The following is a 12,818-nucleotide window of genomic DNA, read 5'->3' on the forward strand; positions in this document are numbered from 1 at the left end:
CTTTTTTTTCTCTCCTGAGTGTCAACGACCGACATAACATGATGGACCAATCAGAGGCGCCTATTTTACATTGTGGGCGGGTACCTACGTTCCTCTTGGAGGGTCTCTGCTGTGTTGCCTATGTATGCTGCTGTTTAGCAATCATTGTGTACCTGTTAATATCACAAATAACATGGGGATTACTACGAGCCATAAAGAGATCCCTATTAAAGTAGCCTTTAATAGCCAGTCCTTGGTATTTCCATATTTCCTCAACTTGAATAAACCGCGTAAACAGTGGATGGCAGATTTAGGATGTCTTTCTATAGCCACACTGGTTGAATGAAGAAGGCCTGAATGAAAAATATATCACATAACGGCTGGAAATCAGTAACACGGTACTTTTTATTCATAAACAGAGAAAGGTTGCTTTGTTTGAGCTACCCTCGGCTTCTTAGATCCAGGGCCAGGGTGTAATTCTTACAAAAAAGTGGGTCGTCAGCGGAATAAGGGCTGCTCTGATTTCAAACGATAAGCATTGGGTTACTGTGACTCAGTCATCATTCATAATAATCATGCTCTGCCTTCACGGGGTATAGTGTGATAACGTGGAAACGGATGAGAACTAATTTAACCCCTTTTTCTTTTCCTTTTCCAAATCATGGAGAAGCCCTTTAAACAATTGCCTGTGTGTGTATGTTGTAGCCTTGGTGGTGGTGGTTTTGAGGACAATCCAAGGACCAATACGAGACAGGTTGGAATAAGCCCCGACTTGGCCTGGCCTTGCCTTCTCCCCGAACAACCTCACATACATGGCAGACATCTCAAGGGCTCCCCGAGTCAGGTTCAGATTACCTCTCCGGTTGGACGTCTGCCACCGTGCTCCTCATCTCATTCCCGGCGATTTCGTGACCCTGCAAGTGGGTCGTTTGCCAACAGCTACACCGGAGGCCTCGCCTGCAGCACCCGCAGATGAGGGCGGGGCTACGGAGCCTGTACGGCCGGTAATAATTCGTGGTGATACAGGCGTGGCAGTTTATTATATGGTAAACGACGGACGGGCCGTCGAAAGGGTATCATTTATGGTTCTGTGTGCGGTGACCGCAGACAACTCCCAGTGAATTCGCATTCCTGTACTGTCGTCTCTATGTTCAAGTCATGGATCACTCATGTTTCAACTGCACCGTCCACACGGAACGAACTGGTGTCCTATTATTGTGGGGAAAAAACGCAACTACAGATGTTTTATATTGTAAATGTTTGACTGCATACTGGGAGCAAAAACATGAAGTTATTGCGTGGAGCAGACACCAGCTGTGTGTGCATATCCCACACGGATGATTAAATATAAGTATACATTATGAATTACCACAGCCCCGTGTTCATCTGCACTCTCCAATCTCTTTCACCCCATTATTGGTGTCGCTCAAGAGGAGCTCTTAATTTAGACCATGTGCTTTTCCGGTCCCGCTCTACATCCAGGAACGGGAAATGGACAGAAAAAAGTTAAGACAAACAGTAGAAACAATGTTCATGAACACAAACATGAACACCAACGAACACAAACAGCTCCCTAAATCAGTACAACGGAGGTTCACTTATTTTTTGGGATTCGTCTTAAACAAGTGTAGACTGATATACTTCAATAAGTGAGTCCTGCTGTTATATCTAAACGGTTCAACCAAAAAAAAAAGTAGGAGTCTGCATTCTCTACTATGATAATTTCAATTTCTACATAAAAAAAAAGATTTAGGTTGAATATAGATCAGATGTCACCACAAGCTAAGCATGTGTTCATGTTTACCAAAATGAGGCTGGGAAATTGATGCCAGAGCAACATGTGTATTTTTCAATGGTAAATCACTGGGTCTGTAAAGCCAATAATAGGCACATATAGTGTCAATGTGTCTGTGTGTAGCTGACATTTCACAGCCCATACTAAGAAGATATATCGGCTGGTTTGGCCACACCCAAACATAAATGATCCCTTCCCATGATCCCAGACACTTTCTGAAAGCGTTGTGATGGGGGTTCATCAAGAATGGGGGACGACATGAACCCTGGTCCGACTGGAATTATGGGTAACTTATACCTTTCCTACCTCTCTCTCTCCGACACTTTACCAGCAAAGAGCTCCCAACAGCTACCGTGATAAAACTAATTAAACCACACTCAACACCACAGCTAAAAATAATACCAACACTCAAATTGCAGTTGTAACATTTAGTAGCTTGCCTACATACAGCTGGCTACTATAATAATTGAAGGCTTTGATAAAATTGTTGAGACAAATAAGAACAGCTATGTCAGTAATGGGCACGTACTGCCACCGGCGAGAAAAACTTGTTATTATGGGCTGTTGTGCACCACTTGCACTACAGTCACCATGAGAAAACTTCCTTGGTGAAGTTGGTGCAATAATTAACAACAAAAATGGTTCCCAAATTTGCTTGAAAGAGTTGAGGGAAGGACCTGTAGTGTACTGGTATGAGATATTGGTATATTAGCAAATGATATGATGAAAATCACCTTTATTTCTAACATTGCACGTGGTCCAACTCGCATTGTGATGCTCTTAACCATTTAGCCTTCTAATATTGTTCATACATCTTCTATATGGTTTCTATGGGATAAATATAGTCTAATTCTAATGTCCTATATTACCACCATGATGTGTGGTTAAGTCTTTAGTTGTCAGTTAATGGAACACTTTGGTTCGGGTCACGTTTCCATCTTATTAACCGGTACTAAAAAGACTTGAAATGGTTGTCAGCAGTGGAAAAAGTGGGACTGGCCGTCCTTGGTGGAAACATTTAGAGAAGTCCTTCCTCCTTGTGTCTGTGTACGTCATCGTACCTCTTATTGAATGTCCCTTGACCGAGACCAGTGACTGAGACCAGTGACCGAGACCAGTGACCGAGACCAGTGACTGAGACCAGTGACCGAGACCAGTGACTGAGACCAGTGACTGAGACCAGTGACCGAGACCAGTGACAGGTGGGCTTCCTCCAGGTTCAGGTTCCGGGCCCTGGGGAATGTACCTGGTTCTTTTCAAAACCCAAACACCAGGACGATCTCATGTCAACTAAATTTAGAAAGCACTAATAAAAATACAGACCTGTATCTATAAGAGTTTGCTCTGACGGAGCGTTCCACAAGAAAAAAAGAAAGAAAAAAAGTTGTACTTTCCCCAAAATTCGGTGCTCAGTCCAGAATACGTTCCACACACGATTCAGACTTTTCAAACCAGTCTCCCGAGGAAAATAGATCTGGGGTATTTGTCTCTCAGAGTCGACCACTGCACGAAAAAGTAGTCGGCCACCGGATAGAGGATCTTCCCAGAGAGCGACATGGTCTCCACCCGACACAGGCTCTCCACGTAGACGATCAGGACCCTCTTTAGCCCGAGCACCCCCAGCAGGAGCGCCGACGCGCACAGGGGGACGCAGGTACCCGGGCCGTTGCACAGCACCTGTAACAACGACACACAGAGAGACCGGGTTACCGGGAGCCACCCGGGAACAGGGCTACGGTTAGGAATATTGCGGTGCGTGAAACACAGTTGGGGGGGGGGGGGGGGGGGGGGAGAAAGCATCAAACGTCTCCAACTGTATGGCTGTGTAGGCGTGTGAGCACTTCCACTACAGCCTACTAGGGTAGGCTGAGAAATAGGACGGCAGTCTGTTATCCAAGATAACTTTCCTTAAAATGAAATTATCTTTTTTGTAAATATCTTTTTTTACTTTAACAGCAAACACCATGGGCGTCAAAATTAATTGGAGAGGGAAACTATTCGCTATCATAATCGCGGATAACATTGCATTGCGTTTATCTCTTTATGTTTTGGTGTAATATGGAAATGAGTAAACATGAGGGTCAGCTGATACTAAGTGTTGTAAAGTGGTTGTCTTCTGTTGATAGTTATTTTTGCGCTGTAGCTCACATGCAAGATAATTGTCGACGCACAGGTCAATGTGTGTTTCGTTGTAGCCCCAGCTTAGGACACACGGACACACAAATCTGTAGATTTGTAGACCTCCAATATAAATCCAGCCAGTTGCCTCTTTAATATAAAAAGGAATGTCTCAGACACAGCGTGTACAATTTCAGGTGGATTCACTCTTGAAAATACAAATCTTTTTCAAACAAAAAGTAAGAACCCCCCCCCCCCCCCCTCCTCTTTTAAGAAGGGCCTCAGCTCAATTTGCTCTCCAAGCAGAGGAATGTGCTGAACTCTGTTGAGCATGAAAGTACAGCCTCAAGACAGAGACCGAGACAGAGGGAGAGGAGACAGACAGACAGACAGACAGAGGGAGAGAGACACAGACAGACAGACAGACAGAAGTGTGAGAGAGACACAGACAGAGAGAAAGAGAGGAGAAAGGCAGAGAGACCGACAAAGAGATAGGGGATAGGACATAAGACACAGAGAGGGGATAGGACATAAGACACAGAGACAGAGAGACAGAGAGAGAGAGAGACGGAGAGACAGAGAGAGAGACCGACAAAGAGATAGGGGGAGAGAGGAGAGATACAGAGAGAGAGACAGAAATAAGGAGACAGTCAGACATTTTAGACAGGTGATTCAGACAAAAAGCCCGGGGGCTTAACCAGGGAGTGTGAGGGGGTCGAAGGAGAGACAATTTAAACAAGCAAAAGGTGAGCGATCAGATGAAGAACTGGCTTTGGGCTAAATAGGATCAACAGGGAGTTGGGCAGATGAGGTGGGGTTTGGAGGGGGGGTTTACGAGAAACAGCGAGAAAGGAGAAACAGAGAGCGAGGGGAAAGAGAGAGAAGGAGAGAGAGAAAGCCCTGAATTGTCTGGAGAAGTCATCATTAAAGTCTGCGCTGCACAGACATGGCAGACTGCACTCATGCTACAGCTGTAATATCCCTTTCCCTCTGCGCTAGGCTGCTGGCGCCTGGCCATTGTATAATTATTCGGTTTCTTTTCACAAACGATACTTTCAGGCACACTCTAATTTCCACAGTGTATTTACAGGTAAAATGGGAAGTTGCCCTTCTATTCACAATTTCTTAAAGATAATATATGTTTCATTGACACCGAGCGCTAAAAATTAGTACTGCAAATTAAGTACTTCGAAATTCACAATATTGGAGAGGTGTCAATGCCTGACCTCCCCTCCTTAGAATCAAAGCTCAGGTGGGTTGCCAGGTTGAGTACACTGAACGAACAAGAGTGCAAGATGAGCCCAGAGCATCGTCTTAGAATACAACCCCAAGATTTAGCCGTGTTTTAGCACGGCTCTGGTTTATGAGCTTTTTCGAAAGAAGATGAGGCTTTTAGGTTGGGGAAAGTCTAGTACAATCTCAGTTGATACAGTAGGTTTGCTTGCGTCCATACCGCCAGCATGCTATGTTTCTGTGCCAATGTGTTTCATATCTGGCAGCCCGGGAAACTCTGCGAATAGTGAATCATAGACAGGCCATAAAACAAACGTCCCAACTCCAAAAGCAAATGTTCACAGAACATACTGCCTGCAGCATTGTTGCCAGCCATCCTTTCAGTTGAGCAATTCCTTCTTTAATCTCTGATTACATATCATTGTCATTTTGATGTGTTAACTTGTTAAGTCGTTACTTTAAACTAAATAAGGGCTGCAGCAGCAAAGGTCATTGAGTTTTACCATGAAACTTTTGCACAATCTTTTTACACAGCGAAGCATCGCCAGCCATGTCCCAATAACTCCCGACCATCCCTCAAAATGTGACCGATTCTAAATAGACTTGTTGATATGGGGGTTGGTATTTCCCACACAACTGTTGGTCCAGCTAAGTGGCAATGAGGCTAGGCTGTCGACCGCTGGTGAAGTGCTGACCGCACGGATCGAAACGCGGCCTTTGGAAAGGCGTCAGCGACATTGTTTACCCGCTGGTCGGTCCGGAGGTATTCGTGCAGGGGTTGCAAATGCCTCAAGCACAATAACAGGAGAGATAAATGAAGAGAGTGTACTAAATGATGAGGGACCACAAGCAAGTATGTAACCAGTGTTTGTTAGGTGAATAGTCACACCCCAAAAAGCCTGAACTTCAGATCCAAAAACAAGTGCTACAATGTAATTCACAAAACAAGGAATCAGAAACATCAAAAACATGTGCCGTTATGAGTTTAGTGTTGGGTTAGACTTTTTATATTGTATAGGTGTTAGGTACAACCTAGTACTCTCTAACACATAGTAGCATAGGTTAATACTCATTACGCAGTCTTCTCTGGGATAGGTGGGAAATCTCAAACACCATATGACATGACCCATACAATTTCCCCCTTAGAAAATCTGCTCAATCACTCTTTAGAAGTGCTGACCCTGGAACATTCCTTATCCGGGGACTGGGTCACTGGAACCCATTCTAGCGCGAGCTGAAAGACCACTGGCCAGCCAGCTCTGGAGGCCTCGGGAGAGAGTTCACTGGGTTTATTTGCGAAAATCTTGTCCATTTATCAACCTGTGAAGCGCGGTCAGAATCAGGATGGCGCACGCACACACGCACGCCGCACACATAATATCAACCTTATAGTTTGGGAAACATGAGACTACAGTATTTGACTAATGCTCAGAAGAGCGCAATCTATAATGATAGATTCTTGGTTTACTGTAAGTCATTGCTTCTGCTTTTCCCCTGTAAGAGAATCCAAAAAACTCATGAGTAGCTGAAGTGGTCTGAACGTTAGCCAATACTAGCTTATTGGGCTTACAGGAAGGCATGCAGAAGCGTGACAGCTAACAGGTATGCTACCTGACACCTGCTTTTTGGTTTGAAGACTGTAATCTTCGTCCGTCGCACTTCAAAATATACCGCTGGTTCTATAATGACAACTTGCCGTGGCAGTTTTTATCTTTTTACATTTGTGTTAATATATGGAATTTTCATTATGGCAGGGGTGGTTCAAAATGTAGGTCACAGTAATTTTGAAAGTTACTTCATATTGGTTAATCGTAGGTGTGGGGTTTGTGGGAAGGCAGCTGGTAGGATGAGGGAAGGGCTGCCTGCTGTGATGACTAAGGTCATTGCCTGTTCCCAGAAACCGGTGCTCACCAACTCATCAACGTTACTGTATGTTTACATGGCCTTGGTCTATGACATCTACTTCCTCGTCATTGACCTGCACGCCTCTTTCCTACGAATCATTAGTCTATAAAATGTCATACATAATGGAAAATGCCTCAGAAACCACAAGGTGATAGTTTTATACTGAAGGTAAAATTAAAAAAAATCGTAGGAAAGTATGCTCTATCTATACTAAGCAAATCGGTGTCGTAAAAAGACAGACGGGTAACCCGATAGCAGGTGATTCCCAGCGAGCCACTTTCAATACCTGACTACCTGACAACAACAGGGCCACCGTATCACCAGATCCCTGATTAGCACCTGGTCAACAATGAACAGACAAGGCCATTGTGAGGGCATGCATGGCTGCTTTCATCGAGGGTTAAGGTAAAACAGATGGGCCAATCAGGCCCGTCCTCTGGGAGGAGGGACCACCAACCACACATTGAGTAGAATCCTTCTTGAAACGAGCTCCACACAGAGGAGAATACCCACGGGCTCGTTATTGCCTCTTGGCCTCTGACCGTTGTCACCCGCGCCTTCCTGCGTGACTTAGGGCTGGCTCTGCGGGCCTACACAAGCTAAACAACACAGAAGCGGTTGTCCAAGTGCGTGGTCTGTTACCACAGGACATCAGGCTGTCCCGTACTAGTAGTTCTACAAACGAAACCCGGATCCTATACCTTTGACGTTCTCTGATGCATTTTACCCTGTCGTTTTTATTTATTGTTAAAGTAAGGGTTTATTTATGTGTCTCAAAATGTTCTACATGGGACACTAAATTGCTGAAAAGTAAACAAAGCTTTATTTATATTTGGGGGCAACATGTTTCCACCCGGGCCACCCATACTAATGTATGCACTTTGGATAAACGTGTCCATCAAATGAAAGGGCATAAACTATAATAAATTACATTTTTATAGCGTCTTTCATTCATTGAAAGTCTGCCCTGCCCTGTGCCTTAGTGACATCACAAGTGGGACTGTCCACCTAGATGGCTAATCCCAGTCACACCTGGTTGTTAAATATCCCTTTAATGTCAAGAGTGAAATTACTTAATAATATAATTAACGATTTTCATGTAAAATAACAAATGAACTGATTCCCGGGTGTCTTCAAGGAGATGTTTTGAGCAAAGGCTTGACCCCAGATAAGTGGGTTACTGGGCTACTGGCTAACCCCACACCATAGTAACCCAGGCCTGGTGGATGAACCCACACATCTGGAGTTAATGGACGGGGTGGTGGTGGTGGTGGTGGTGGTGGGGGAGCCGTCGGTCTATAGAGTGACTGAGGAGTGTGAGCTCACAAAATGCCCTTTTATGGAGAACACACGCACATACCCCAGAACCGTTCGGGGTCCCCCCTTTTCCGCTTTCTCTCCCCTTTTCCCCCCCGGCATTCTACAACCCCCCAACCCGGCCTCCTCTACTCCCCCCGCGTTCCCAACGTACGTCTGCTGGCTGGGACTCTCGGGGGAGGAGGATCGAGGGCGCGGGGGGGGGGGGGGCGGGGTACCCCCTCCTAACACAGCATTCCCCGGTCGTATGTGGAACACACATGCAAAAACCCCGACCCGTTTGCCGCTGCCGTGGCAAAGTGTTTGTTCCTTGTTTGGTCGAGACAAACAACTGACAAACCACTATCTTCCCAGGCCCTCCGCTCTGCGACACCGGCCAGCCGACAACAACACAGTTGGGGGTAGGAGGTGGTGTGGGAGCAACGCTGAAGTCACCGGGGCCTCAGAAAGAACTGGATCGGACATTCCACAGAGCAAAGGCAGGGAGAGACGTCGTAGTGGCAGTAGTAAGAGGAGCCGTTAAAGATGAGATATCTGCAAGCTACCTGGGACCCTGGCGCCTGGCTTCAGTGGCGCCAGGATCTCTCCACGCAGAGGAAAGAAAAAAAGAGGAGGAGAGGAAGAAGTGGAACTTACACTTTACTCAAAAGAAGATCAATGTGTATTCCTGCCGCAGTAGATGATTAATTTTCTTTTTCACATTCCATTTTTAGCCACGGCGGTGTGTCAGAAGAGGGGGTGTGGCGGGGAATATGTGTGCGTTACTATCCTGGCCGGACACAGTGATGACATGCCCTCATCTGGACCCGAAGCAACGCAACCCAAACTCGATCTTCCTGCGTAGCTGTTTCTGTTGACGTGCTCTGTCCCAGGGCCCCTGCTTAGTCACCCAGCTCCGCCCACGTACGCCTCTCTCTTCCTATTCATCCTCCCCCATGAAACAGATAACAGGAAACCTGATGTAGCCGCGCGCGCACGCGCACGCACACGCACGCACACACACACACACACACACACACACACACACACACACACACACACACACACACACACACCCCCCCCCCCCCCCTTGTGAACAGGACCCTTTCTTGCCGGGCCCCTGTAGTTACACAACACACTCAGCGGGGGGAGTGTGCAGAGGAACTGGAGAGAGGAGGGGACCAGGGGAAAGGGAGAGGGCTGGGGATGGGCGGGAACAGGGAGGGGAGAAGGGAGTGAGAAGGCAGAATAGGGCCCACGATGCTGATTAAGTCTGAGATTCTAAAACCAATAACCGTGTTCCACTACGCTTGGGGTCAGTGAGTCCAAATAAGAAAGAAATACGGTGTACTCACTTTGATACCTGAAGCACTTTCTTAAAAAAGAAAAAAAGACACTTTGGCTGCCGTGGACTAAATCCGGGGTTGCAGTAAGTGTGCGATTGCCTCGTTACTTAGAGGACTAACCTGTGTAAATAGAGGGCTATGAAGGAGTCCAGGTGGCAGCCTAGCAGTGAAAAGAGGTAACGCTAAGTGCCCCTGTTTATGGGATTGTCGAGGCTGCGCCCTTCAATTTAATTCACATGAAACAGCTGCTTTTGCATTAGAAGATTTATTAGATTACCGATGGCTTTGTCCGTCGCCTGAAACACAAAGGCAAGATCTAAGGACGGATGTGTTTGAGCATGATCTTTGAAGCCGTAATAGATCTCCAAAGCCACTCCATTACTGAGCCGGCCTCGATGGGATTGGATCACCTGATCTGGTTATGACAGATGGGCAGAATGTCACCGTTCTGAATTCTAATTTAAAAAACAATGTGCTAGCGAGCAAAGCTAGGCAACACAGTCTTAATGCCAGAATGATAGCTTTCCCTTCCAACTCTAAAGTGCTCAGAAACCACAGGTACCGAGAGAAAGACAAGGTTTCCTCTGAAGCATAACTGCATACATAAAAACCTGCCTCTGATATTAAATATGCTCCAGGAGAGCTGCATTGTGACCAGATGGTGGAAGATAGTCGGTCCAGCCGAGACCGTCTCAGGTGGGGGGTTTTGAGAATCAAACTGAAGGGAATGCTGGGCGAAGAGGCCGCTGATTTCTCTGGGATGCATGGTTTCAATTTATTTTACATGCCTAAAGTGTCATGGACACAGCAGTTAAAAGTTTGAACACAACTATAACATTTCGGGTAAAACAATTGAAATGGGCAAATGCGGTTGGATCAGACTGCGGAGGGTGTTTTTTTTGGAGTTACAACGCTGGACAAGAAGACAGCTGTGTTCCCTGTGGGCCAGGGTGATTATGTGCTGGGAGTTTGAGGGCCTTTTCCAGATATCCAGTCAGCTTCTGCATCTGTCAGCATTGCAAACAACACGCCCACTAGGGTTGCACGCTACTTCGAGACCATTCACCATTGAGGGTACTCGTAACTGTGAGCTAGGGAATTGTACTAGCTGGATACACACGCATACACACACACACGCACGTACACACACACACACAAACACACACACGCGCACACACACAGTCTGGAGTCATTATTCAAATGCTGAGCGGCAGGTTGAACGTACCACGTCCGGTTGGAGTCTAAAGACCAAGGGTACGGAGTAGAGCAGGGCGTTGAGGGTACTCTTCAACGAAGAACTCCAGGACTGCAGAACCTCTCGACTGCGTGGGATCCGGTGGACCGTATACTAGAGGAGATAAAAATCGCCTTTTATCAGTAATGCCGGAGCTATTGCACATCAATACTACTAACTGGGCACTTCTGCCCAATGGTTACCAACTTCAGTCGGCAGATATACAATGTGTTTCAAACAATGTAAAAAAATAAATACTTATTGAAACTGATCCAGTATGAACAAGATGTATGCATAGCATTCTATCCTTGGTAACCATTCCTCTAGTCTAGCCTCATGAGGCAGCTTCACATTTAAAAGGCTTAAATTATGTGCCTAAGTTATGGCCAAACTACCGTTGGTTCAGCCCAATATGTGTCCCATGAGGAACAACTTGATCTACGCTGATGGACAGATGGTTCATACAATCACCTGCCAAGTATTTTTCGAAAGTGCCTGCTCTTTTCCTAACAATTTCCAAGGACAACTTACCATATGGTTCTTTGAAACAAACCTACTGGCAGGTTACCGTTCCAGTTTTGTGAATCTCAAACAAAAACTACAATGACGCCATCTGCTGGAGGTGGTGATTTACACATGGCTGGTTTCATGACAGACTATCTCCCATTTACTTAGCGTTTAGCGTTCTATCTGGCGTGGCGTGTATACCTTTGACCCGCTGGCTGCATTTTCCTTGACGCTTTCAAATGCACGGATTTTCTCCTCACTCATCCGGTCAGTGTCCGCGATGACGTAGTGGCGGGGTTTGTAGGACGGCGACAGACTCTCCATCAGTCGGAGAATTTCTGTAGTGTGGCCCCCTGTTTAGGACACACATGACAACTCTTCAGTTCAACGTATTGTTAAAACATGCAGTCATGAAAGAAAAACAAATGTATTTCTAGGGAAGACAAATGAAACCAATGTCTGTCTCTGAAAACTATGGGACTCAGATCCAAGTTTTGGGGATTTGAAGGAAAGACTATTCTTAATCTTATCCAAGAGTTTACGGGTAAATGTAATAGCCGATCCAACCATTTAGTGTAATGAATAAAGTGTAATGTTATACCATGACAGATCATTGTCATATTTGTATTAGAAGAGACACACTTTCAAAGCCAGATACCAAGGCAATTGCACACAACACATAAATGCGCCCAACTTCTCACACACAGACACAGACACACACGTCGTTGAATGCTGAGAGCCAGATACTATGATTCTATAGTACGTTTATTTGTATAGTTTATTACAAGATCAGTACTTAAGAAATACAATAACACTCAACACTTCCGTAGTGTCTTTGCAATAGTATTGCAACCTAACAACAATGTTGTATGAAGAATACGACTACATACTATTTCAGGAGAAACCATCATCTCCAGAGATAGTATGCATCAAAGCGGCATCATCAACCTTCTTCTACCTTGGCAGATACTGATTTATGTGGCTGATCTTTCAAGAGGCGTAAAAAGTACAGCTGCTGAAGTATGATCATTTACAAATAATATCGGCAACGTTTATAATACAAAGCAATTACCTGACCCAGCTACTACCAGCACGCAGACAGAGCCTTTCCCTCCAGGTTTACAGTTCGGACCAGAATTGACTACTAAAAGTAATCTTAACAAAAATATACACACTGTGCAGAATAAACCCAACAACAATCCTAGCATAAGCGACATGATTGCAGGTAAGGGTGCTTAGATGCGCCAAATGTGTTACAAATGCAAAACCAGTATTAGCGCCCCCAAACGTTTCACAAGCACAACTGCAACAGAATAGTCAATACTACGGAGTTTGGACACACAAAATGATTAGACCCACATACTATTGCATTGAAAATATAATTTTATTGATAATTTAGTGTAAC

At 45.4% G+C, this 12,818-nt stretch overlaps 1 protein-coding gene across 1 annotated transcript; it reads right to left on the reverse strand.

Annotated features, from left to right (window-relative positions):
* Window positions 1–105: 105 nt before the first annotated feature.
* alg14 (ALG14 UDP-N-acetylglucosaminyltransferase subunit) lies at window positions 106–12,665 on the reverse strand. The gene is made up of 4 exons (XM_056583888.1): window positions 12,486–12,665; window positions 11,615–11,766; window positions 10,898–11,020; window positions 106–3,451 (listed from the first exon to the last, which is right to left on the reverse strand). The coding sequence occupies exons 1-4, from the start codon at window positions 12,628–12,630 to the stop codon at window positions 3,221–3,223; spliced, it is 651 nt and encodes a 216-aa protein (XP_056439863.1). The 5' UTR covers window positions 12,631–12,665; the 3' UTR covers window positions 106–3,220.
* Between the last annotated feature and the right edge of the window lie 153 nt (window positions 12,666–12,818).

This window comes from Gadus chalcogrammus, chromosome 23 (genome assembly GCF_026213295.1).
Source record: "Gadus chalcogrammus isolate NIFS_2021 chromosome 23, NIFS_Gcha_1.0, whole genome shotgun sequence".
NCBI lineage: Eukaryota > Metazoa > Chordata > Actinopteri > Gadiformes > Gadidae > Gadus > Gadus chalcogrammus.